Below are 23,278 nucleotides of genomic sequence, written 5' to 3'. Positions count from 1 at the left end.
TAAGGAATCTGTACCTTTTCCAGGGCTTTTGTTGACTATGCAGGATTGTGTGGTGTCAGGGCTTATAAGCAGAAGTGGGGATGCTGCACACTGAGGTTGGGGTGCATAACAAGTGAGACCATTGCAGCACAGACTCTTTCAGTTTCTGAAAAGGAGAATTGGTGCCTGTGGGCCTCAGCAGGAGTGAAGGTTGGAGCTGCCTGACAGAAGTGGGGCCCTCCTGAGGAGATCCAGTCATCCATTTCTAAATCTGTTTCCTGTGAAAGCTATAAAAATGACTTTTATTGAAAACTGTAGGGACTTCCCTGGTGGTCTAGTGGTTAAGACTCTGGGCTTCCATTACAGGGAACACGGGTTCCATCCCTGGTCCAGGAGCTGAGGTCCTGCATGCTGTATGGCGTGCCACACCCCTGCCCCCTCCCAATAAAGAAAGCTGTGATCTGGTTTGGACAGTCCGCGTTGGGTGCTTTCCTGGAGGCTCGTGACCTGGTTCCCGTCCTGCTCGTGGGAGTTGTTCGGGGTCACAGTCGGGCTCTGTGCCTGCTCCCCGTCCTGGGCAGACTCCAGTTTCCCTCCGGCACTGCTCTTCCTGGAGGAGCCTTTATTTCCTGTGGTGCAGGGCTGCTTTCGTGTCTGAGAAGTACCTCATCTCCATTGCTGAAGGATGTTTTCACCACGTAACCAGTTGTAGGCTCACAGTTCTGCTTGTGGTCTCACTGCACTTAGGCCACAAAGACTTGCTGGCAGAAGGGGCCTGGAACCAAAAATAGGCAAGCAGTGAAAGCCCGTAAGAGTGACGAGCCAGCTTCTTTAAAATGATTTGATTCTTCTAGCATTCTTTTTGTATCAGTGTGTGCAATGACTAGACACTAAACAGTGTCTAGTCATTTTTCTGTTTGTTTTTATTGTTCCAGCAAGGCTGTATTTTTAAATAACTTTATTGAGATGCAGTTTGCACATCACACAGTTCACTGATTTGAAGTGCCCAGCTCAGGGGCTCTTAGGATATTTGCAGGGTTGCGTAGCCATCACCACCATCTAATTTTAGAACAGTTTTGTCCCCCAAAAAGAAGCCCTGCATCGTTTAGCAATTATACCCCAGTCCTCCCAACTCCTGACAACCACTGATTTGCTTTCTCTGGTTTCCTTGATGGAATCCTACAGTGTGTGGTCTTTTGTGACTTGACTTTTCACCACTTACAGTGTCTCATGGTTCATCCATGCCTGCAGTCTGCAGTGCTTCATTCTTTTCATTGCTGAATAGCATTCGGTGCCAAGGACACACCCTACTACCTATGGGACATGTCAGACACCCAGGAGAGCGCCCAGAGCTGAGGGGCTCCAGGGCCTCATCCTGGTGGTGACTTGAAGGCTAGACACTACATGATTGTGACAAAGACTTCACCTCCTCAGGAATTAGAAGTGGGGCTGAGACTGTCTGAAGCTGTATCTTTCTTGCTGTGGGCGTCTGTGGCAGTGGGTAATGTGCAAAGGAAAAATACGAGAGCCTGAGGGTCTTGTCCCTGCCCCTGGTCTCCCCCTCAGCTCTTTGGAATGAAGGTCTGCCTTCTACTTTTGAATCTGAGCTTCTGCATAGTCTGAGGGTAGTGGGGGCAGGGACTGTCATTGTGCCAGGAAGGCCGGGTCACTATGGTAGCAAGCAACCTGTCTTTGCTCTGTAGCAGCCTGTCAGGAAATGCTCGCTGAGCAGGCAGGCCTCGATGCTGTATCTGCTCCTTTCGGCTGGTGGCAGTGAAGAGACACAGTGAGGCTGGCCTGTGATAGCTCGCTCAGGCGTCCCCTCAGATTTGTGGGACAGTAAGGAGCTCTGGGAAAGGGTTCTCCATATCATTCTTGAAAGGAAACATTTCCAAAGAGTCTTGATTAAGAATTCTGTTGTCTTTTCTCTCCTGTGGTGTTCAGTAACAATTTCTGGCTTGATAACACAGATTTTGCCCTTACACAAATTCTGTGTGCATCAGGTACTCTGAATAAATACTCTTAAACCATTATTAAACATTCACACGTCAAAATCACACCATGCTGGGAACCACTGTGAAAGTTTGATCTTCTCCCCAAAAGTTCCTGTCTTACAAGATATGTCTGTACGGCATGTTTCGGAATGCAGAATGGCTCACTTACAGACCCTAAGACCTGGCGGTCCTGCTAGTTGTGGTCCTGAGCCTTCTGGGGACAGCTTGCCGGCCTGGGGGCAGTGGTGGGGCCTGGCGTCTTCATGGAAAGCTGCTCCCCGTTAGCCGCAAGTCTGATGCCTTCATGGAGAGCTGCTCCCTGTTAGCTGCAAGTCTGGTGCCTTCATGGAGAGCTGCTCCCTGTTAGCTGCAAGTCTGGTGCCTTCATGGAGAGCTGCTCCCTGTTAGCTGCAAGTCTGGTGTCTTCATGGACAGCTGCTCCCTGTTAGCCGCAAAGGCCTGTGAAGCCCAGCGTGCCCAGTGCACGTGCACACATCGCTCCAAGGCATCAGGCTGCCATCTCTTTTCTTTCCCCAGAATTTTAAAAATTAAATACTGAGTAGATATAAAAGATTATTTATAAAATATGTTTAAGAAATTTAAAAAAGCAGAAATACTAATTCCCAGAATTAAGAACCAGAACGTCCCTGTGGCCTCTGAAGTTGCTGGGTCTTCCTGTCTGCTTCCAGAAGGAGTGCAGTATGACTTCCTTGCTTTTCTTCTAGTTTTACCTCCTATGTATGTTTTCCTAAACCAGGTACTGTGAGTTTTACATGTTGCTGCACACAGTAGACCCAAAACTGTGCTCTTGTGTCCTCCAAGCTAGGCCACGTTCCCTGACCCTGGAGCAGCCTGAGACCTACCTGTGTGTGGCCATTGTGTTGCCTTGGCACGAGTCCACTGTGAGCAGAACGCCACGTGAGGCACCGTGCTCCACAGCCTCGGGCCCGAGTCCTGCTCACCATTCCGACATCCATGGGGCGTTTTCTTGAGCTGTCATTGTGCCATCCTGATCATAAGTGAGGCCAGGCTCCTTTTTCTTCATTTGTTTGCTCCGTCCTGTCTCCTGTGATGTGCTGGTTGTATCTGTTTCCTGTTCCTCCCTGGGTGGTTCAGTCTTCTCCCTGCCTCTGACTGTGTCAGGAGGGTGACACCTCTGCCTCTTCTCTCCCGTGGTGTCATTGAAGCAGAAAGCTTACATTTCCATGTGGTCAGCTTTCTACGGTTTGGCATTTTGAATCATAAAGAAAATCTGTTATCTTGTCTTCTCTAAGGTTGGTGGTTTTAAGTCCACATAGGATTGCTTCACGGAGAAGGCAATGGCACCCCACTCCAGTACTCTTGCCTGGAAAATCCCATGGACGGAGGAGCCTGGTAGGCTGCAGTCCGTGGGGTTGCTAAGAGTCGGACACGACTGAGCGACTTCACTTTCACTTTTCACTTTCCTGCATTGGAGAAGGAAATGGCAACCCACTCCAGTGTTCTTGCCTGGAGAATCCCAGGGACGGGGGAGCCTGGTGGCTGCCGTCTATGGGGTCACACAGAGTCGGACACGACTGAAGTGACCTAGCAGCAGCAGCAGCAGGATTGCTTCAAATGTGTGTTCCAAGGTAGGGGCCCAGTTTTCCTCTCAATTTATTGTAGCCATATTCTGTCTGAACACCATTTATTGGGAAAACTGTCTTTCTCTGTTGATCTGTGGTGCTTCTCCATTAGCAGTCGTCTCTGTGATCCTGGCCTCACCTCTGTCCTCTCTTCTGTCCCCTGGCTGGTGTTGCTCAGCACCAGTACCTCGCTGTTCAAGTCACTGTAACTTCACTCTTCTCCGATCTGTTGCAGCCCTGCCCTGCTTATCTCCCCAAGCCCGGACTGTTCTGACCCTCCCCTGCCTCTTGTAGACTTCAGGACCAGCCTGCAGGTTTCACCCAGATGTGATTCTCCCTCTCTCTCTCTCCCTCTTTCTCTCACGCACACAGAGACACACACACAGACACGAGCGATACCCTTGACGTCCCTCAGAAAGTCAGGATTTTTCCACTGAAGGTTTTGTCCGTTGCCTGTTGGATTGTTCCCGGGCACTTTGTGGTTTCTGCATACTGCAGTGAGCACCGCTGGGCAGTTCAGCTCTCTGTTACTTGTTCCTCTAATTTGTACATGTGTTCTGGATTCTCTGCATTATGCAGGAGTGATGATTGTTCCCTTCGTTTTGGCTCCTTGTGCTGGCTAGGGCTTTTGGAAGAGTTGAATAACCAGTGCTTTTGTCTGGTTTTTAATTGTAAAAGATGTGTTTTCAGGATTTCATCATTAACTGTGAGTTTGCTGTGGGGCTTTTTTGTGTGCTGTTTCTTTGTACCCTTTATCATGTTGGAAATTTGCTGTTTATTTCCATGTCTTGTAAGTTTCCTCCCCTTAAGAAGAGAGCTCCCTTTTGTCCCGGAACATATTATTTCCTTAATCATGCCGCTGTTTTCTTAGATTGCTTATGTGCCCGTTAGTGAGAGCAGGCTAGAAGGGCTTCTCAGAATTGTTTATAGCCCTGTAGGAGTTGACACACTCATTTCTCATACATTTCAGGAAAATATCAGTTTGAGCAAAGAGACCTATGAAAGCAAACATTTAAGTAATCCTTTTAGTCCTCCTGTGGGCTTTGGGGTTGATTTAAAATATACCTTGTAAACAGGACACATACTCGTGTTTGTCTAAGGCTGTTCATCATGGTGTTATCTGTGGTAACAAAAACTTAAAGCAATCTAAAAGTCTAGTAACGGGAACATTAAATTATAATACATCTATATGGTGGGATATTCTGTGATCACTAAAAATGTGTGTTTGAAAATTATGTGAAGATATGCGATAAAACTCGTGAAGTAAGATTTAAAACGTATCTGTATGGGACTTCTCTGGTGGTCCAGCAGCTAAGACTCTGCTCTCAATGCAGGGGGCCTGGGTTCGGTCCCTGGTCAGGGAACTAGATCCCACAAGCCACAACTAAGACCTGGCGCAGCTCAGTAAATAAATATATTTTAAAAATAAAATGTGTCTGTATGTATAGTAAAAATCCCAATTCCTGTAGATGTTGGCGCATGTATGTACACACATTTGTGTGTGGGTTCACACAGAGGACAGGGCTGGAAAGCTTGAGGGTCCACCTTTGTCTGCAGCTCTGATCTGTTTGTCCTGGGAAGCTCTGTGGAGCCAGTGAAAGAATGGCCGGGGAGCACCTTCTGTCAAGGTGGGAAGAGGTCCCCATGTTTTGAAGTTGGATGCGGTGGGACAGGAAGGAAGGCAAGAGGTGCCAACCAAGAGTGCCTCTTCGGGGTTATCTGCCAGGACACCTCAGGTTAAAGCCCAGGAAGTAGAGGAGAGAAGGTGGACTGTTCAGTGGACGAGGAGGGTCTTAGAGACCCCAGGGAATGCTGCTCTGAGGTGGCTGCCCAGGCAGGGGGGTGGCAAGGTGGATTCTCCCGGCATGAGGGGCTTGTGGCCTCAGTGATGAGGATCTGGAAGAGCTGACAGGTGGCTGTGGTGGGGAGGAGAGAGCACACAGGCAGCTGGGGTGTCGTGGCTATGGAGGGGACCAGCACTCTCTGGAGGCCTGTGGAGTCCTCTCTGTCCCACCCATCATTTACCCACCTGTCTTCAGCCCAACATGGGTTTGTCCTAGCATCTGGCACTGACTAGCTGTGCTTTGTGACTCATCCGGAGCTCACTCCGTGTGTGTTCTGAGTTACCTGGGACATTCTGAGCAAACCAACAGCATTGTTTTGTCAAAAGTTAACCTATATTTCACGGGTTTCACGTGGCCTCCCAAAGTTTCCCCGAGAAGGCTACAGGAGGCTGTGCTGCAGACCAGCCCTGTGCTCGTCCGCTCACCCACCTGGGCCCTGCCCTCAACACCCCATGCTCTGACCTCGGGACCCCGTGCTCTGCACTCACTCTGTCCCAAGTCTCTTGTGTGCATTGCTGTTTTCTCTGTGAATTGCCTCTCTGTTCCCTGAGGTATTTGTAAGGCGATTCATCATTTTTGTGTTCATTTATGAGGGGTCTTTATACGTAAACCCTTTGTCATATATATCATTTCTTTAACTTTACATACAAAGGAAGTTTTAACATTTTCTGATTCAGAGATACCTTAATCTTTTTAAATTGTAATTCCTGCTTTGGTCATCATACTTAGAAAGTAATTCTTTACTTTATTTAAAGCTGTCTATTTACTTATATTTTCTTTTAGTGCTGTTTGATTTAATTTTGTATTGAGATTTATAATGTTTATCCATTTATCTAGTTTCATAATACAGTTTTATATTTGTTAGGGCAAGACTCTGCACTATTCAACTTTTTTAAGCAAATGTTTTATTTTTTGCCTATTTATTTTTAAAACTTTCTTTTATTTTTGGCTGTGCCACTTGGCTTGCAGGATCTTAGTTCCCCAACTAGGGATTGAACCTGAGTCCTGGCAGTGAAAGCACCAAGTGCTAACAACTGGACTACCAGGGAATTCTAGACGAGTGTTTTCATCACAGGAGATTGTGTTTGCCTCCAGCATTATTCAGGAAAATGTATCAAGGAACCAAGAAATTGCCAGCAAGAGAAGAAACTGAGCAACATCCCAGTCTAGGGAGAGGGATTCTGTGGCCTCTGAGACCTGTGAGCTTGGCTTTCATTCTTTCCATTGAGCTGGAGATGACAAGTCTGTCGTCAGATCCCCACGAGGGTGGAAGTAGGCTGGACATGCACACCCTTGGTGGCAGGGCTGCGGAGGAGCAGAGCCCGAGTCCTGGTACTGAGATCTGGAGTCTGAAGTGGACACAGCTGCTGTGCCACCTGCCCTCTGCCCCTCCTGGCTGTTAGATCTCGGGCAGAGCAGCTTGTCCTCATACCCCTTTGTGCCCTCCGTGTGCTCTGGGGCCCGCTGGGTGCATCCACACACTGTCAAGCCTGGACCAGGCTCTGCTGGTCTTTTGTTGCTAACAAGCGCTCTTTAGGTGCTTATCAACTGGACTGCTTCCTAATGGTAATTCTTTAAGAGACTTTGTCCTGAGAATGTTGTTTTTTCTTGCTTTATCCTGTGAAGTCTCAGATCAACGTGCTAGTTTCACTTACTGTCTTCTTGCCAGTTCTTTAAGGAGAAAAGCAATACATTAAGGATTTCATTCACCTTTTCCAAAGCAAGCTGGTGCCACCCAGTCAGTGGACTTTGCTGTTGTCCTGGCACAAAGCCTGCTTTCCTCTGAGCTAACACAGACAGAGATCCCTAACACAGACAGAGATCCCTGGATTTCTCATTGACGTTTCGTAGACGTGACCGATGGGAGGTAGCGAGGCATCAGGGACCTCGATTTCTGACTCTCCCAGTGTCTTGCTCCAGGTGGAGATAAAACTGCTGACACTTTGGTGGCTGCCAAACTTAGAATTAAGATGTCTTCCTCCTAGTGTATTCTGCCTGACATTTGCTAACGCCCATAAAAAGTAATTGCCTTTTAAAATGGTGTGTGGGGCTAGGGCTTGGCTGGCAAAAACATTTGCGTGAAAGCATGGGGGAGAGATAGAAGGTACCTGCTTTTCCTCCAGGGAAGAGAGGGGGATGCAGCACCTTTATTTTCTTGGGGAGCAGAAGGGTACAGTGGGGTAGTTAAATTTGAAAGAGAATCGCATGACACAAAAAAAAGAGAGGGGGGCATTTAGCAAGAAACATCCCTAGAGGGGAAGATTAAAGCGAACAGGTGCTGTGAAAATGTCTCTGCATATTAGAGCTTAATTAGATTTGAAGATGAATTCCAGACGGGCTAATTATGTGTGAGTTGTTGCAGGTTGTTTCTTGTAGGGGCAAGCATGTATTTTTGGAAATGGTGATGTAGTTTGATTGGGTTTGATTCCCGCCTCCTACTATGTTTCCTCCATTGAAAAACTACCACTTTTGGGGCCCAGGACCCATTCAGCAAGCCTCATGTCTTGGGCTGCCAGTGTCAAAGCTGGTAGAGCCACAGAAAGCCAAGCCTACTCCATATGCTGCAGCAGTGAGCATGCGGAAAGACCAAAGATTCTTGCCCAGGTGGAGGGGACAGGATTCCAGCTTCCAAGGAGGGCGGACAGACAGAACGGGCATTGTTTCCAGGAACCTGTCCTCTGCTGGTGCTCTTATTCCCTGTGTGGCTGGTTAGATGTGTTTGCTTAGATGTATTTGAACCAGTTTCTGGAAGGGCAGAGGGGCACATGCTTGCCAGTGGCTCTCTGGGTTGTGAACCGAGAAAAGGTGGGTAATCTGAAATGTGCTATGGACCAAAGAGTTTAATATCTGGAAGAAAAAAAAAGGAGCAGGGCTGCATGGAGCCTCTAGACTTCTGGTTAGGATAACAGACTCAGTTTAACGTAGGACAGCCTGTGAATGTTGTCTCAAAAGACGGCATGGGCCTCTGACTTCCCCAAAAGGTGTGATGTGCTGGGGTGGCACTGCATCACCTGCATGCCCCAGGGAGATCTGCTTGGCATCCATTAGGGTCTGAGAGCTTTAATAAACATAAACTTTTATGTAAGGTCCCATAATTGGAAATTATGGATGTCTAATTTATATATGACTCAATGAATGATTTATATAATGTTAAGTGATGAGTTAGATAGAAAATATGACCCTCTCTTGCAGAATCTTTAATGAAAAGCGTTGGTTCTTATGAATTTATTTCGAGAGCTCTGTTTGAACTCGGCATGTTTGACATAAATCAGATCTAATTGTCATTTTATGATTAATGAACATATGCTGGCCATTTTTCCCCATAATTAAACTTTATGTTCCGTGCATCTGACAAAGCAAAACAAGTTTAGACTTTGACAGATTGGTGGTGGGGTTTTCATGTTTGCGTAGTAGTATGTGTACTCGTGTGTGTGTGTGTGTGTGTGTTTATTAATGTGTAAGGATTAAGTTTCCATGAAGTTGGGTTTTCCAAAGGTGTGAGGAAGGTTGTTAAGAGTTAGGATTCAGGTGAGAGACTGGGAGAGCTTATAGAGAAGGCGGGGTGCACAGATGCAGCCTGAGGGGCATTGTTTCCAGGAACCTGTCCTCAAGGGAGCTGGGGTCTGTCTCCCACAGCTTCAGCACCAGGCTGAGGGGCGGAGACACCTGTGGCCAAAAGCAAGTCTACTTTCTTGAGTCGTGGCCTCCAAGAAATGGTGGAAGGTAGAGTCATTGCAAAAATGTGCACATTTTCCTCTCTGCTTTTCATACACTTCAACAGGAATTGTAGTAATTTAAGGAGTGAGACAAGCTTGTGGACAGAAAACCCATCACAGGTCAGCACTCACACCCTGGACCTTTGTCTCCTGTTTCAGGACATAGACAAGTTTGGCAACGAGATCACCCAGCTGGCCCGCCCCCTGCCTGTGGAGTATCTGATCATAGACGTAAGTGTGTGTCATCTCCCTGCGGAGGTCAGGACAGCTAGGGGAGGCCTTGAGAGGGCGCGGCTTGAACACCTGCCCCTCTGCCTGCGCAGAATAGCCACCCAGAGATGTTTGAGTCACTGAGCTCCTGGCATCCCTGAAAAGCTAGAAACCTTAAGGGCTTTTCGTTTTTTTTTTCTTTAAAAACAACTTAAGGGGTTAACTTCTCCCAATCTACAGTGCAGCAGAGGACCGCCGACTAGGCCAAGCAGCCCCAGAGGTCAGCGAGCCTCTCCCTGGCTCTGTGCGCAGGTTCTGCCCTGGCCACAGCAGCCGCCACAGCCAGGCCCATGATGGGCTGCTGCAAGTCGATCCGTAGGGAACACAGCCGTGACTCTGCCCTTGAGTGAAGGGACAGCATGGTCTCTGGGAGGGCACTGTAGGAGCCAGGAAGGCACCTGGTACTGGCACACCATCCCCAAGCCTTGGCTCCTTTCTGGAGGTGTGCTCCGCTCACGGAGATGTGGTCGTGGGCAGAGGGCAGCACATGCTGCAGGACCAGAGCCTGATGCATTTGCTGCAGTCTGTGCTCTGTCCTGTACAGGGTACGGGAGGTGGCTCGTTTCCTAACTGCTGCCTGCCAGAATGAATTCAGGCCGCATTTGGACTAGGACAGGCATGTGATTCAGGCTGTAAAGTATCATTGCATTTGGAGCAGCGGGTCCCTGTGAGCTGAGCCCGCCAACGCTCCATTCCCACTGACAGCTCCCGAGAACATATTTATTACCTAGGCCATAAAGGCATCTGCTTTTTAGACTACCTAGGGTGTAATTAAGATGAAAACAGATTGATGGAGCATACACTTAGGGGGAGTCTGCATGATTTAAAGCCAGCTTCCTGAGGTCTTCTTTCCCAGTGGCCTCCCCACCCGTTTCCTTTCACGAAGGAGCTAAGCTCTTGCCTTAGTGCTGTTGCAGTACCATTTGGTTGATGGGGAAGCATTCCACCCTGTGATACTCACGTGCTCTCTTCCTGTGGAAGGAGGTTGGAGCAGGTGCCCAGACAGGCGTGCTCACTCCTCACCCGGCCCCAGACCCCCACCTGATCAGCACATTCAATGACTTTAAATAAGCCTTGTGGCCAGGCAGCCATTCAGGCCTTCTGTGGAGGTGCTTCGCATGTAGGGGGTTGTCTGCCAGGCAGGCTGGGTGGGGACAGGGCTTGAGCACAAAATAAAGTGCTTGACACCCTGCATCCTCTCCCCTGGGTTTCTGGGATAGTCAGACTGCCATGTGAACTTGGCTCTGAAGTTCTCCAAGGGGCAGTTACAGGTCTAACAAATAGTTCCCTTGATTCCACATTTACTTACTAGTGGGTCTTCTGTTGTTGCCGGTCCACTCCTGTATCTGCCTTCCAAAGGGAGGGGTGTGAGCCCACCACAGGCCTTGTCTCTGCAGTGAGGTGGCCCCTCTGCCATCTCTAGAATCATGATGGCAGCTGAGACTGAGCCCCACGTATGCTGCCCATTTTGCGGGCTCCATATGACTGGGCAGACTTGATCCTCACAGAGCCTTAGGAGGCATGGGCTGTCCGATCTCTGTATCTCTCAGATGAACCAAGCGAGGCCTCACAGTAGGACTTGGCGCTGTGCTGAGTTCACACCCTGTGCCCCGAGGCCACGTGGTCTCATCCATAAAAGGCCAGCAGGGCTCGAGTGAAGGAGCTGCTGACGGCTCAGCTTACTGTCACAGCGCTGGCACGGGCACAGCGGGTCCTGGGCCAGCCAGCCTGGCACAGCTCGCTGCCTTCACTGATGCAGAAAACAGGCCAGAACCACATTTTCATTCTTTAGAAATAGTCCCGAAGGAACCAGAATAGCTGTGCTAAATCTGGACGAGGTGTAATCTGCTGCTAGTGTCATATTGCAGAGGAAGAGCTGCGTCAACCAAAAGATGGCTGATGGTGGTGCACACTTGGGTGCGTTTGGGGGGAGGGGCACCTGCCAGGAGGAATGAGAAACTGTATTTGTATTGATTTTTGCACATTTGCCATTGTCCCTGTAGCTTCTATTGATTTTGAATTTTAAATGCCCTCTGTCATTTCTGAACCACGTCTGAGGCCCTGCAGGGTTTCAGCCCCCGCTTTGGACGCGAGCTCCTGGCTCCAGCCATCTTCAGGGGAGAGCCATGCCCTGTATCTCCCCAGCCTGGCCTCTCCTCTTGCCTGGTCATGCCCTGGCTCCATGGAGTGGTGCCTGGGAATTGGAAGGGGCCTCAGCCAGCTTGCTGGAGGGCACCATGGCTTTCAAAACCATCAGGAACTGGTTCTGCACTTGCCCTCCAGACATGGTGGTGGGAACAGCGTTGGCTCCTGAGATGGCGCTCGTGCCTCTGTTCTTTCCCGTGGCCCACCCTCTAGCTCCCCCTTGGCAGCGGGAGAGCAGCTGAGAGGCCGTCCCAGTGGAGATGGAGTTAGGAAACTGCCCACAGGTACCACAGTCTTACCAGATATGAAAAATGAGTCTTTATTTGCCTCTGAGAGTCACAGTTTCAGAATTTTCATTTAGGGGCTGTCCTAAGAGCTAAGCATCCCATTCAGGGTAGAACAGTTAGGACTTTGCTCCTGTGAGCAGCTCGGGGCTCCAAGGATTGGTGTACTCAGGGCCCACATCCCTGTTTACGACACAATTAATTTATCATGGGTTTGTGTTTTTGTTCATTAGATCACAACAACTTTCCCCAAGGATCCAGTTTATACTTTTTCTATTTCACAAAATCCATTTCCTATTGAAAACCGGGATGTACTGGGTGAGACACAGGTAAGCTCTTTGTCTTTAGAAACATAATTTAAAGTCGCTGCTGCTTGTTTATCTAGTGTCACTATTGTTTTTCCAGAAAGTATCAAGGTTTCTGACTCTCCTCGTTCGTTCTTGTGACAAAGCCTGGTTAGGCTTTTTTCTAAGATACTGCTGATCTCATGAGCCCTCTCCAGGGCAGCGGCAGTGGATGAGCATAGAGGCAAATCCCTCTAAGTCCTCAGGCCTGCGGATTTGCCGGAAGGACCATTCTCAGGGGGCCTGTTTTATTGGTCACTTCAGGTCCCCTTCCAGCAAGGTTATTGATTGTTGGTAAGCGCCGTCTTTTGTGGCGGTGTCTTGCTTTGCTGTGTGCTCTGCCCTCTACCACATCACCTTGCCACGTTTCTCTGGCACCATCCAAACCATGGGGCCTCATGTGGCCTGGCTCTCACCTGCACATTAGGCCAGTCAGAACTGCCCTGACTGCCGTGTCCTCACGTCAGTGGCCTGTGAACACACATTCCAAGTTGATCACAGGTGCTGCAGAAATGGGCCTGGTTAGAGAATGCCTGCATTGAAAGTGTCTTCTGAAGCAGTGACTCGTGTCCAGGGCCTCTCTGATACTTTGGTTTCCTCACCGCCCACCTGGCCAGGTGCTGGTGGAGGAGCAGAGCCACTGACTGGGGTAGCACCCTTGAATGTCCTGCTTCAGTCCTGTTGAAAGTGTTAGTGTCATATAATCCCCCTATCCCTCTGCCGCAATTCCTGTTCCTCACTACTCTGCTGCCGTGGTCAGCAGTGCACCCGGACAGACAGGGCTTCTGCAGCCCCACGTGGCCTTCCCACTCCTACTCTTCCCCAGAGGTGAGTTTGAATGTGTCTCACAGCTGGGTCAGTTTCACAGACATGTTGCTTACACTCTTCCGTAAGTCAGATGTACTGAGTATTTTCCTGGAAGTTTTCCTCTGCAGCTGTGTTTCTCAATCCCTGGCTCCCAGTAAATGGTTCTAGAAGGAGAGGGGGTGGGCCATCCCTCAGCGCTAAATGTGGTCAGTCTCGTTTTTGTAGGACAGTGGCTGTCCTCTGACTCTGACCTGGGACCAACGGGTGCTTGTGTCTGTCTCCCCCTCCTCCCCCCCTTACCTGGACCTCTAGGATTTCCACAGCCTGGCCACCTACCTGTCCCACAACACCTCATCTGTGTTCCTGGACACTATCTCGGATTTCCACCTCCTGCTGTTCCTGGTCACCAATGACGTCATGCCTCTGCAGGTACGAACCAGGTGGGCTTTCTGTCCTCAGACTGGAGCACTCTGGGCAGCACCGGAGCAGCTAAGGCCCCCTTAACCTGTCCTGTGGGCAGCAGCTTTGCACAAGGACCTTGACAGGTGACTTTCTCAGTTTTAGAGTTTGCACTAGAACAGCTTGTTCAAAAGTGTCTGCCCTCCATGACGGAGGACAAATCATACGGGACACAGAGGCCGCTTAGCTGTGTCCTTCTAAGGGAAGCATTAGAAATCAACAATTAAAAAATTCCTGTTGGAACAGTTTGAAAATCCCAGCCTCTGCTTCTTCCTGATCTCCCCTTCTCCCGAATCAGCTCTGGTTTATCACCTTGGCCCAGAAGGTTGGCCAACATCCAGGCCCTGGGCGCACAGCTGCACAGTTGGCGTTTTTAGGACATGCTTTGTGGGGAGATGATGGTGAAGTGTTACAGATGGCAGCTGCTTTCTGAGCAGCACAGGAGTAGCGGGTCCAATCAGGAAGCCTCTTGCATGGGTTGTGTTGTGGCTGTCCTTTTACTTTGGCCCTTTTTCTGCCTGAGACCCAAGGAAACGCATTTCTACAAGGAGACAGAGTAGAAGGGCGAGGCCCCTTCCTCCCACTGCTTTTCTGTAGCTGTTCTTGTGTCCTGCTGGGTTGATCTTGTGTTTGTTTTTGTCCAAACTGCTCACTTGTGATACTTGACGTTGGGCATCCTGAGGCTTCACACTAGCTTTGCCTTCCCTGCTTAGCCCAGAGAGTTGCAGCTCCAGTCCCAGGCTCAGCTGCTGCCTGTCCGGTTGGGAAGGTGGTGAAAGCTTAGGGCCTTCTCACTGGAAACTGTGTGCTGTTGTTGTAGTCATCTGTTAGGAAACATTTTCTGAAGGTACTGCCTGAGAGCCCCTGGAAGGCTTTGTAAGTTTCTAATTATAAAAGCTATTTAAAAAAAAAAAAAAAAAAAGCTATTTAGTTCCCTGCACTTTAACCCTGGGGTTCTAGGTTGCAGAGCGCACTGAGATATAGACGTGATGAAGACAGAGGACTGAGGGAGGCGAGAGGGACGAGGGTGGGCCTCATGGCCATGGGGCTCCTGCCCGTCTGCCCAGGCCCTCAGGAGAAGGCCTGTGAGCTGTGACTACCTAGGGGTGGAGCAGTCAGCCCAGGAGAGAGAGCAGCACAGTGGTCACCTTGGGGCTCTCTGGGAAGAATTTATATTTTACCTCAATTTAGCATTTGTCTTTATAGACTAAGTGTGTGTTGTTTTGCGTTTCATGTGACGGCCTGGGATATATTCGCAATTCTCCCTTAAGTGTGTCTTGATATTGGGGAGGAAAAACTTGTGAGCAAGTCTGTCTACTGTCCAGTGAAGCGAGTTGGACTCTTCCATTCTGGTTTCTTGCAGGACAGCATCAGCTTGTTGCTGGAGGCCGTGAGGACCAGAAATGAGGAGCTTGCCCAGACCTGGAAGAAGTCTGAGCAATGGGCCACCATCGAGCAGCTCTGCAGTAAGTGTCCTCCCCTCCAGCAACCCCCATGACCAGGGCTCAGACTCCTGCCCTTCAGGCCCCAGTACTTCTTCCTGGGCCCTGGAAACCTGAGCCCAGATGTATCCTGATGGCATCATGGGCAGTGGAACAAGCACAGACAGACCTTTGCTGGGGCCCACAGATGTTTTTGATCACTGTAGCATATGTGTAAAGGCCACACATCTTGGATACACAGTTCTATGGATTTTTGTACATGATTCTAGGAGTAGTTTGAAAGTCATTGTTTTAGGTGAACAGGAATTTCACACTCACCTAAGTGCTGAGTGCAGACAGCTTTTGGGCTCCTCAGGCTTTTGTTTTCCCCTTTCCCCATCAATCATCAGAGTATTCTTGGTGGAAAAAGAGGAAAAGAGAATAGAACTAGGGGATCTTGTGTCTTCAGAGTGAGAGCCTCCAACCATCAGCCTCCATCCAGCTGCCCCCATATTCCCAGTGCCCTCGCCAAGAGCTCGAGAGGATGGTGACCCTGGTGGCCCTTTGCCCTGTGGCTTTGAGAAGAACTGCAGTGCCCCCTGAAAACACAACTGAAAGTACATATGAAAAAGTGTTTAAACATTTTCTCAGTCTGGAGGGCAGCTACTCGAGCCAGAGTTAGTCAGGAAACCCTCAGTGGAGCCCAGGCCACAGGGAGCCCCGTGGGGTTCTTACTTTCTGTACACTGAGTACCTGGAAGTTCAGGGCTTGAGGAGCCTTGGTATTCATTGTGTTGCTCTTCTGTTTAAATTTTCTTTTTATATGATTCTGACAGCCAAACGGTAAAAGAGCTGGACATGCCATCTACTTCTTGTCCTCACGTTCTGAAACAGAGGACCCAATGTTGTCACCAAATTCCTACAGCCAAGCCCATGGCCTCATGTCCTTGGGTGGACAGTGTGAGGTGCTGGCCAGGGTCTCAGCTCCTGGTCCAGCTCTCCCACGTACTGGGCTCTCCCAGCTTCTGGTGTTATTCTTCAGATGCCTCACACAGAAACATTGACTGCAGCAGCTTTAGTGGTTTGGAGCCCTCTCTTTAAAAAGAGAGCTCCAGAAAGAGCACATGGGGAAGCTGGGAAAGGAGGGTGGCTTGACCAAGAGGTTTTCCTAGATAAGCACTGGCCCAGTTGGGAGAAAAGAAAACCAGATCAGGAAAGGATTTCGTCTGAGCATGTGGTATGCCTTGCCATCCTCACTAGAAACTAATGAAAAGCTAGTGACCCCATAGGAGCTGGGTCCCTTTGGCTCCACGCCTCATACTTCTGTTGGGAAGAAACCCAAACCTATGTCAAGCATCAGTCTCACAGCAGCAGGATGGTATGGTGTGGACCCACTGCCTGGAGCCTCTATTGGGAAAGCGCCTGTCACTTTGCTAAAACATGCTGTGTGGTTGTCAAATGCTTTCAACAGATACACTACTCACAGAACTCTGCTCACTACACAGGGGTTGGTAACGTAAATTAGCAATGGAGTACCTTTTGCAGATGCAGAGTCACAGAACGTGAGTGATCTCATGACACAGTCTACTGATGCCATGTAAGAGCTCTCTGCTGAAAGCTAACACTTTGCCAGAAGAGCTAAATAGATCGTAAAGAAATACCATTGTTCTGGACTGGAAGGCAAGATATTTCTAAGATGTCAGTTTTCCCAAAATTAATTGGTACAGTCTCAATCATCATTCCTCTTAGACATATTTATTTTGCAAGGGAAGGGAGGGGAAAAAGTTTTAAAATTTATCTGGGGGTGTAGAGGGGCTAGAAAACAATCATGAAAAAAGAAGAATGGAGACTTCTAGGTGGTCCAGTGGCTACTGCTGCTGCTAAGTCGCTTCAGTGTGTCCGACTCTGTGCAACCCCATGGATGGGAGCCCACCAGGCTCCCCCGTCCCTGGATGCTCCACGCAAGAACACTGGAGTGGGTTGCCATTTCCTTCTCCAATACATGAAAGAGAAAAGTGAAAGTGAAGTTGCTCAGTCATGTCCAACTCTTAGCGACCCCATGGTCTACAGCCCACCAGGCTCCTCCATCCATGGGATTTCCAGGCAAGAGTACTGGAGTGGGGTGCCATTGGGCTCTGCATTCCCAGCGCAGAGGGTCCAAGTTCGATCCCTGGTCAGAGAACTAGAACCCACACGCTGCAGCTAAGAGTTAGCATGCCACGACTAAAGATCTTGTATGCTGCAGTGAAAATCGAAGGTCCCGCGTGCCACAGCTAAGACCTGGTGCAGCCAAAGAAATAAAATATTTTAAAAAAAGAAGCTGGAGGATGTGAACTGTCTGTTTTCAATAGTAAGGCTGCCATGGTTAAAACGGGGTGCTGTTGGCATGAGAATAAATAGGCTGATGGGCCAGATGGAGAGTTGAGAATTGGGTGATAACAAGGCACCTGATTGAGATATACACTTTTTAGGAAAACACATTGAAGCAAATGGGTATCTGTGTGGGTAAAATGAACTTGGACTTCTGCAGTACACCCCATATATAAAAATCAACACAGGACTTCCCTGGTGGTACAGTGGCTAAGAATCTGCCTGCCAGTGCAGGGGACACAGGAAGATTCTACATGCTGTGGAGCAACAGCCTGTGTGCCACAAATATTGAAGCCCATGAGCTCTAGATCCGGCGAGCTGCAGCTACTGAGCCTGTGTGCTGCAACAGGAGAAGCTAAAAGATTTTTTTTTTTAATCAAAGAAACAAAAAATCAATACAGGCTGGGACATTAGGTCTATCACAGGCTGATAGACCTAGTGGTAAGATCTACAACTGTAAAGATATATGTTAAAAAAAGAGTTGAATATGTTCAGGACCTTGAAGGTAGGACAGAGAAAAACACTGACTAAAAGATTGGTCAGGTGGACTTTATCAGAATGAAACACTTGGGCTCATGAAGAAATGTCTAAAACTTGAAAAGGCAAGGCACAGACTAGGAGAAGATACGCCATAGAAGATGTCCCACAAAAAGCTTCAGTAAGGTCACCGTCAGTCATCAGAAAAGTGGAAATTGAATACGCTACCATTACATGCTGTGAGATGAGATGCAGACTCTGGCTGCATTGCGTGCTCACACACTCCCAGAGCAGCTGGAGCTCTCCCACGCCCTGGTAAGGATGACCCAGCCAGCCCACTGCTACTCAACAGACAGGCAAACACAAATCCGCACTAAGATTTGTGTTAAGAATATTCGTGGCAGCTTTGTTCACAATAGCTTAAAACTGGCAGTGACCCAAGTGTGCATCAGGAGGGAGACATAACCAGAGATGCTCTTCATACCACATACTGCTGCTCAGCAGTGAAAAGGAAGGAGCCACTGACACAGCAGCTGGGCAGGGGCAGTGGGCAGGTGCATGAGTGGCCACAGCTGGCAGCCTTCTGCTCAGCAGACAGCAGCTTTCCTTAGCAGGGCTTTGTGCGTGAGAGAGAGCAGAGGACCCAAGGTGGGGCTCTCAAGCCACGTTTGTCCACGCCCATGGCAGTTGCTTTTCGAGTCCCCTCCTGTCCTGATAAGCAGCAACTCTCAGAGTGGGGTGGGACAGCTTCCTGTGCAGAATGGATGAATACTGCTTCTCTTCCTACCCCACAGGCACAGTTGGTGTGCAGCTTCCAGGCCTCCAAGAGTACGGAGCCGTCGGTGGCTCCACACATGCCGCCTCGTCCGCCATGTGGGCCTGTCAGCACTGCACCTTCATGAACCAGCCGGGCACCGGCCACTGCGAGATGTGCAGCCTCCCCAGGACCTAGGGCTCCCAGGCCCTGCTGGCGGGACTGGGCCTACCCCAGCCCTCTCGGAAGCCGAGATTGTTGTGACCGTGCCCCACCTCAGCAGCCCTGAAGGCAAGGTGGGGGCGGCTGCCCTGGGGTCCCTGACCCAGGAAGCTTCTCAGCACCAGGCTTCCCTGGAGAGAGGGAGTCAGGCTGGTGCTCTGCAGGCTAAAACCAGTATCCTGGTGGAGGCACTGTGTGGCCTCTACTGGCCGCCCACAGCAGCCCCCACTGTGGTAGAAGGACTAGGTGCCTCTGAATCATCACCTGGAATCGGGGTGGGAGGGCTCGCTGCCACCATCCAGCTTTCTTTTTTCCTTCCTTGGATGCTTTTTGTTCCTGCTCCTGTTCCTGTTTTTGGTTGGGAGCTCTTGGTGACCTCTGTACCCTGTTGCTCTGGGGCAGACCCTGCCTGTGAGGGCCACCTCTTCCCCTTCTGGTAGCCATCATGCAGTGGAAATGTGTGGCCACAGGCTCATGGCCTCCTGTCCGCCTGGTCTGCAGGTGAATCTGCTGCCCGCCCTTTCCTGCTCCCACCCAGCTTCCATGGGGGGGTTTTAAAGTCTGCTTTGGTTGTAATAACAGTTAATCAGTAATTCCTGCCCAGAAGACTTTTATTTATTTTTTTTAAGATAAAAACTGCATAAAAGGGGAGTGAGAGAGACTAGTTTCCACCTTCATCCCTCCTTTAATGAGTCCCTGGAGGTGTGTGCAGCCTGGGTGAGTGGACGGGGGACCCACAGTCAGGTCTCCTCACAAGTGAACCTCAGTGCCTGAGACTTTCCTGCCAGGCCACATGGCTGGCACAGCTGCAGACCCAGGACCAAGCAGGAGCATGGCAGTGTCCCCCACTGAGCAGGCAGCCCCTCGGGCAGCCAACACTTGACCAGGCCTGCATTGGGTGAGCTGGGTGGCCCCAGGCAGGGCTAGAAGCTCTGGTCCCTTTTGTCCCCACCATTCCTTCTTCTTGTCCTGCCTAGACCCTGGCCTCTGACAAGGCCACATTACAAGCCAGGTCAGGGAGTAGGAACCTGGTTGTAGAGGGCTGTGGAGCTGCTGCTGGGTCATCAGAAAGTGGGTACTGTGCTGAGGTGTGGGTCCAGACCATCCCAGGACAAAGGTTGTGGTCAGACCTTGCACGTGCTCTAGGGTCCTGCATTTCTTCTACAGCTGGGTTCCAGTCTGGCCCTTCCCCAGGAGCTGTGGACATCCTGATGCCTCTTTGCCTTAAAAAAAACCTGTATCTCTGAGCTGCACTGCACTCATCCCCGGGAGAGGTGGACCCAGACACAGGCTGCTTGAGGACTTCGTGTCTCTGTCCTAGGGCAGGACGCAAATCTATGTGACCCTCCCTCGCCCTTGGCCTGTGAACAGAGCACACCTGGGTGTTGTGTTTACTAGTGGCAGGGGTGTGCCTGGCACCTCTGGGTTGACCTGGCATAGGACACTCATAGGCCAGTGGGTTGGGCCTGTTCTAGGGGCACGAGGCACAGAGCCCCGTTTCCCCAGCTCATCTGTGGCTGCCTGCCAGAAAGCTGGGCGTGTGTTCTGGCCCAGGTCGCCTGCTCCTTTGATCAGACGTGAGTCTGCAGGGGGAGCAGGAGTGCGCTAACCTCAGACCTCACGGCCCCCACCGTTCCTCCTCCTCTTGTTCTGGTCTTTACCTTCTCTTCGACCAATATCCTGCTCACCCTGAAGTTCTGGCATCTGCATAGTTCATTTCCGTCTGTCTTTTAGCTAAAGAAAAAGTGTTGTGATTTCTCTGCTTCTGGTTTTGAGTCACTCTTTGTTCAGTAATGCACTTTATTGTCCAAAGACAGTCAGGGGTCAGCATAAGGAGCGGGGGCACCCTGCCAGCAGACTCAGGCCCAGGCAGCTTAGCCATCTCCTTTTACACAAGGGAGGGGGCCCCCAGCCCCACCTTCATCCTACCTGCCCTCATGTGGACACACCCTCTCATGCCACCAGGCACCATAACTCAGCGAAGGGTGACTAGGTGCCCAGCCTCCACTGACCAGTCTGCTCCCCGTGCTCCCACTTGGGTCTTGCAGGTGTGTGTCGGTTGGGTTTGCAGTAGTGTTGCCTGGACTCCAGCCCTGCAAGTGAACCAATAAAAGCACCTGAAGCGACTGTCAGCGCCCCGTTTGTCCTTCCTGGGCCCTGAGGCCTCTCCCTGCCCTGATCCTTGACCTGCCTACCTTGTCGGGTGACTTGATGACTTCCTCTCCACATGTCACTGTCCTCTGCTGATGTGTTTAGAGTATGAAGGATAGAGACCCCCTCCTGCCCAGGCTCGTCGGCCTGTGGTCCCAGCATGATGTCCCTGGGAGGAGCAGAGCCTGGCCTCCTCTGTGCCTTTCCTGTACCCTCCCCCCCGTCAGCCATGTGGCTGCTCCTGGCCTTTGGTGGGTCAGGTGCAGGCAGCCAGGCAGCAGGTGAAGGACAAAGCCCAGAAGCCCGTGAACTTACACAGGTGCGAGGGGAGCAAGGCCTGGAGGGGACATGCTGCCTGGCCTGAATTACTTGTCGAGTGACAGCCTTCACACATACCTAACAGCCGACTGTCCTTTGGCCACTGACCCACTGCTCCTTGAACACATATATAAGAAACGCCACCACTATGTCCAAGGGGCCCTAGGGTGAGGCAGGCCCAGCTTAGCTTCTCGACTGGGGTGAGGGGCCTCAGCTCCCAGCTCCAGTCCTGTCCCTGAGTTTGCGTGCTTTTACTAGCAGTGTTCTGCCCTCTGCATGGCTCAGGCTGCTGACCTTGTTGGTTCTATGAAGTAATGAGGTTCTGGAATATCCCCCCTCCCCTCGAAATCAAGCAAATGGAAGGTACTGCTTGGAAGTAGAGCTCAGGGTCCTGCCACTCCCTTTCTTGGCACGTTCAACATGTTGGCATTCCATGTTGCTATGAGAAGTGATTGGCACTACCTGTGCATGCTGTGTCCTATCCCCCCACCACACCCAGTGCTGTCAGTAGTTTGTCCTTGGAAGACGATACAGTTTCCATGTGGCACAGAGACCAACTGACTGTCCACAGCACGCTCTACTGTCTCACTTCCTGCCACAGGCCTTCCGGGGACACCCACATGAGGGGCTCGGCCTCTGCATCACCCCTGAGCTGGCTAAGCCCCTTGCTCATGTCTGTACTCTCCAGGGCGATCAGCATTCAGGGACCCCTCGCTGTTCAGGATAGACTGTTGATGGTCATAAATCCTTGTAGAGTGTCAGGTTTGCCTGGGTTTGGGGCCAGGAGCCTGCTAGCCCTCCAGAGCCGAAGGGAGTGGGGCAGAGCAGTGATCAACTTCACAGTGCCTGGCCAGTCCGGGCTGAAGCAGAGTGGTGAGGCCTGACTGGCTTAGCCCATCTCCTCGAAGTCCACTTGCCCATATGGTCATTTTCTCTGGGACAATCTCAGTGTAGTTCCCTTGGAGTTGGAAGTCTGGGAGGATCAGAGTAGAAATTGGTATGGACACATCACCCACAAGGATTGGTGGTCATAACACAAGCCAAGAACACGTTGCACTCGGAGGTGGGGGTTGCGGGGGGGCGGGTAGAGGAGGAATTCAGAGTGGTGTGTCTTGAGAGGAGTCCTCACTTCTAATTCCAAAAGCCAAGCAGGAGCTGGTCTTAGGGCAAAGGACAAACTGCAGATGGTGCACTCATGCTGGGTCCAACCCAGAAGCACAGTGGCTGTCCACTGCCCTAGGGGTTGAGCACCAACCTCAACAAGGGGGGTTAGAACTTGTGCCACTGGTTTCTTGTTTGGTAGGTAGATCAGCCTTGGTGAGGTCAGTTTAACTCAAGCCGGGGAAACACTTGGCTGCTGGGCCCCTTCAACTTGGCCTGTCTGGCCACACCCCCGCAGATGCCTCTTTCATTCCTAGATGTTTGGCCTTGAGAGGAGTGTAACTGACCTATCTGCAAGCATCTTTCAGTGTCACTCTGAGCTCAGTCTCTATTCAGAGAACTCTTGGGCCATCTGATCAGACCTTTCCCCAAAGCCGTGGAGGATAGGGTTAGGGAGAAGAGATGTCTTGCCCTGTCTTCACCCTGACTGCCAGGATGACTACTGGTGAGCTGTACCCAACCCCCTTACCAAGGCCTAACCAGTGGTTTTCTTTATGGTCTTCTGCCCTCAACCCAGAATTCCTCTGGCTTACCCATTTTCCCCACTGTCCAGTCAAACCAACACACCCACAGGCAGTAAAGCATTAAAGGAAGAGACCCTTCTGTCCATGTTAGGTTCAGAGGCGGCAGTGTCCTGGGGACGGGGTAGGCGTGGATGTGGCTCAGTGGCTCAGAGGGAAGAGACCCCGGCTGCGAAAATGTCAAGACCTGGCGCTGCCCGCCCCCTCCTGGACTTAACAGGCCCAACCCCAAAACGCTAGACAGTCGCTTTAGGAGCGGACTGTCCGCTCGGAGGAGACATGCTCTGAGGGGTCGCCGCCCTGGGGGAGCCTGCCCGGCCCTTCGACTTCGGGCGGGTCCAGTGGAGCCCCCGAGTGGAGAGGAGTGGAGAGGCCAGGCCCTCGTGCTTCCCGCGTTTGGCTTTAAACACGTTGGTCCTTTGGCATACAGCTCTGTGT

At 50.7% G+C, this 23,278-nt stretch overlaps 2 protein-coding genes across 2 annotated transcripts in view; both read left to right on the top strand.

Moving 5' to 3' along the window:
- Positions 1-20,816, top strand: part of NPLOC4 (nuclear protein localization 4 homolog (S. cerevisiae)) — a 49,806-nt gene extending 28,990 nt beyond the window's left edge. The window contains exons 13-17 of the mRNA XM_010856315.1: positions 9,297-9,368; positions 12,070-12,165; positions 13,300-13,416; positions 14,810-14,912; positions 18,508-20,816. Coding sequence (XP_010854617.1) covers positions 9,297-9,368; positions 12,070-12,165; positions 13,300-13,416; positions 14,810-14,912; positions 18,508-18,665 — 546 coding nt within the window. The 3' untranslated portion in view covers positions 18,666-20,816. The remainder of the gene's footprint in view (positions 1-9,296; positions 9,369-12,069; positions 12,166-13,299; positions 13,417-14,809; positions 14,913-18,507) is intronic.
- Positions 20,817-21,000: 184 nt separating this feature from the next.
- Positions 21,001-23,278, top strand: part of LOC105000581 (chromosome unknown open reading frame, human C17orf70) — a 12,090-nt gene continuing 9,812 nt past the window's right edge. The window contains exons 1-4 of the mRNA XM_010856530.1: positions 21,001-21,048; positions 21,101-21,159; positions 21,913-22,031; positions 22,707-22,764. Coding sequence (XP_010854832.1) covers positions 21,001-21,048; positions 21,101-21,159; positions 21,913-22,031; positions 22,707-22,764 — 284 coding nt within the window. The remainder of the gene's footprint in view (positions 21,049-21,100; positions 21,160-21,912; positions 22,032-22,706; positions 22,765-23,278) is intronic.

Source organism: Bison bison, unplaced genomic scaffold, assembly GCF_000754665.1.
Source record: "Bison bison bison isolate TAMUID 2011002044 unplaced genomic scaffold, Bison_UMD1.0 scf7180017864371, whole genome shotgun sequence".
In the NCBI taxonomy this organism is placed as follows: domain Eukaryota; kingdom Metazoa; phylum Chordata; class Mammalia; order Artiodactyla; family Bovidae; genus Bison; species Bison bison.
This window is presented reverse-complemented; position numbering and strand designations above follow the sequence as displayed.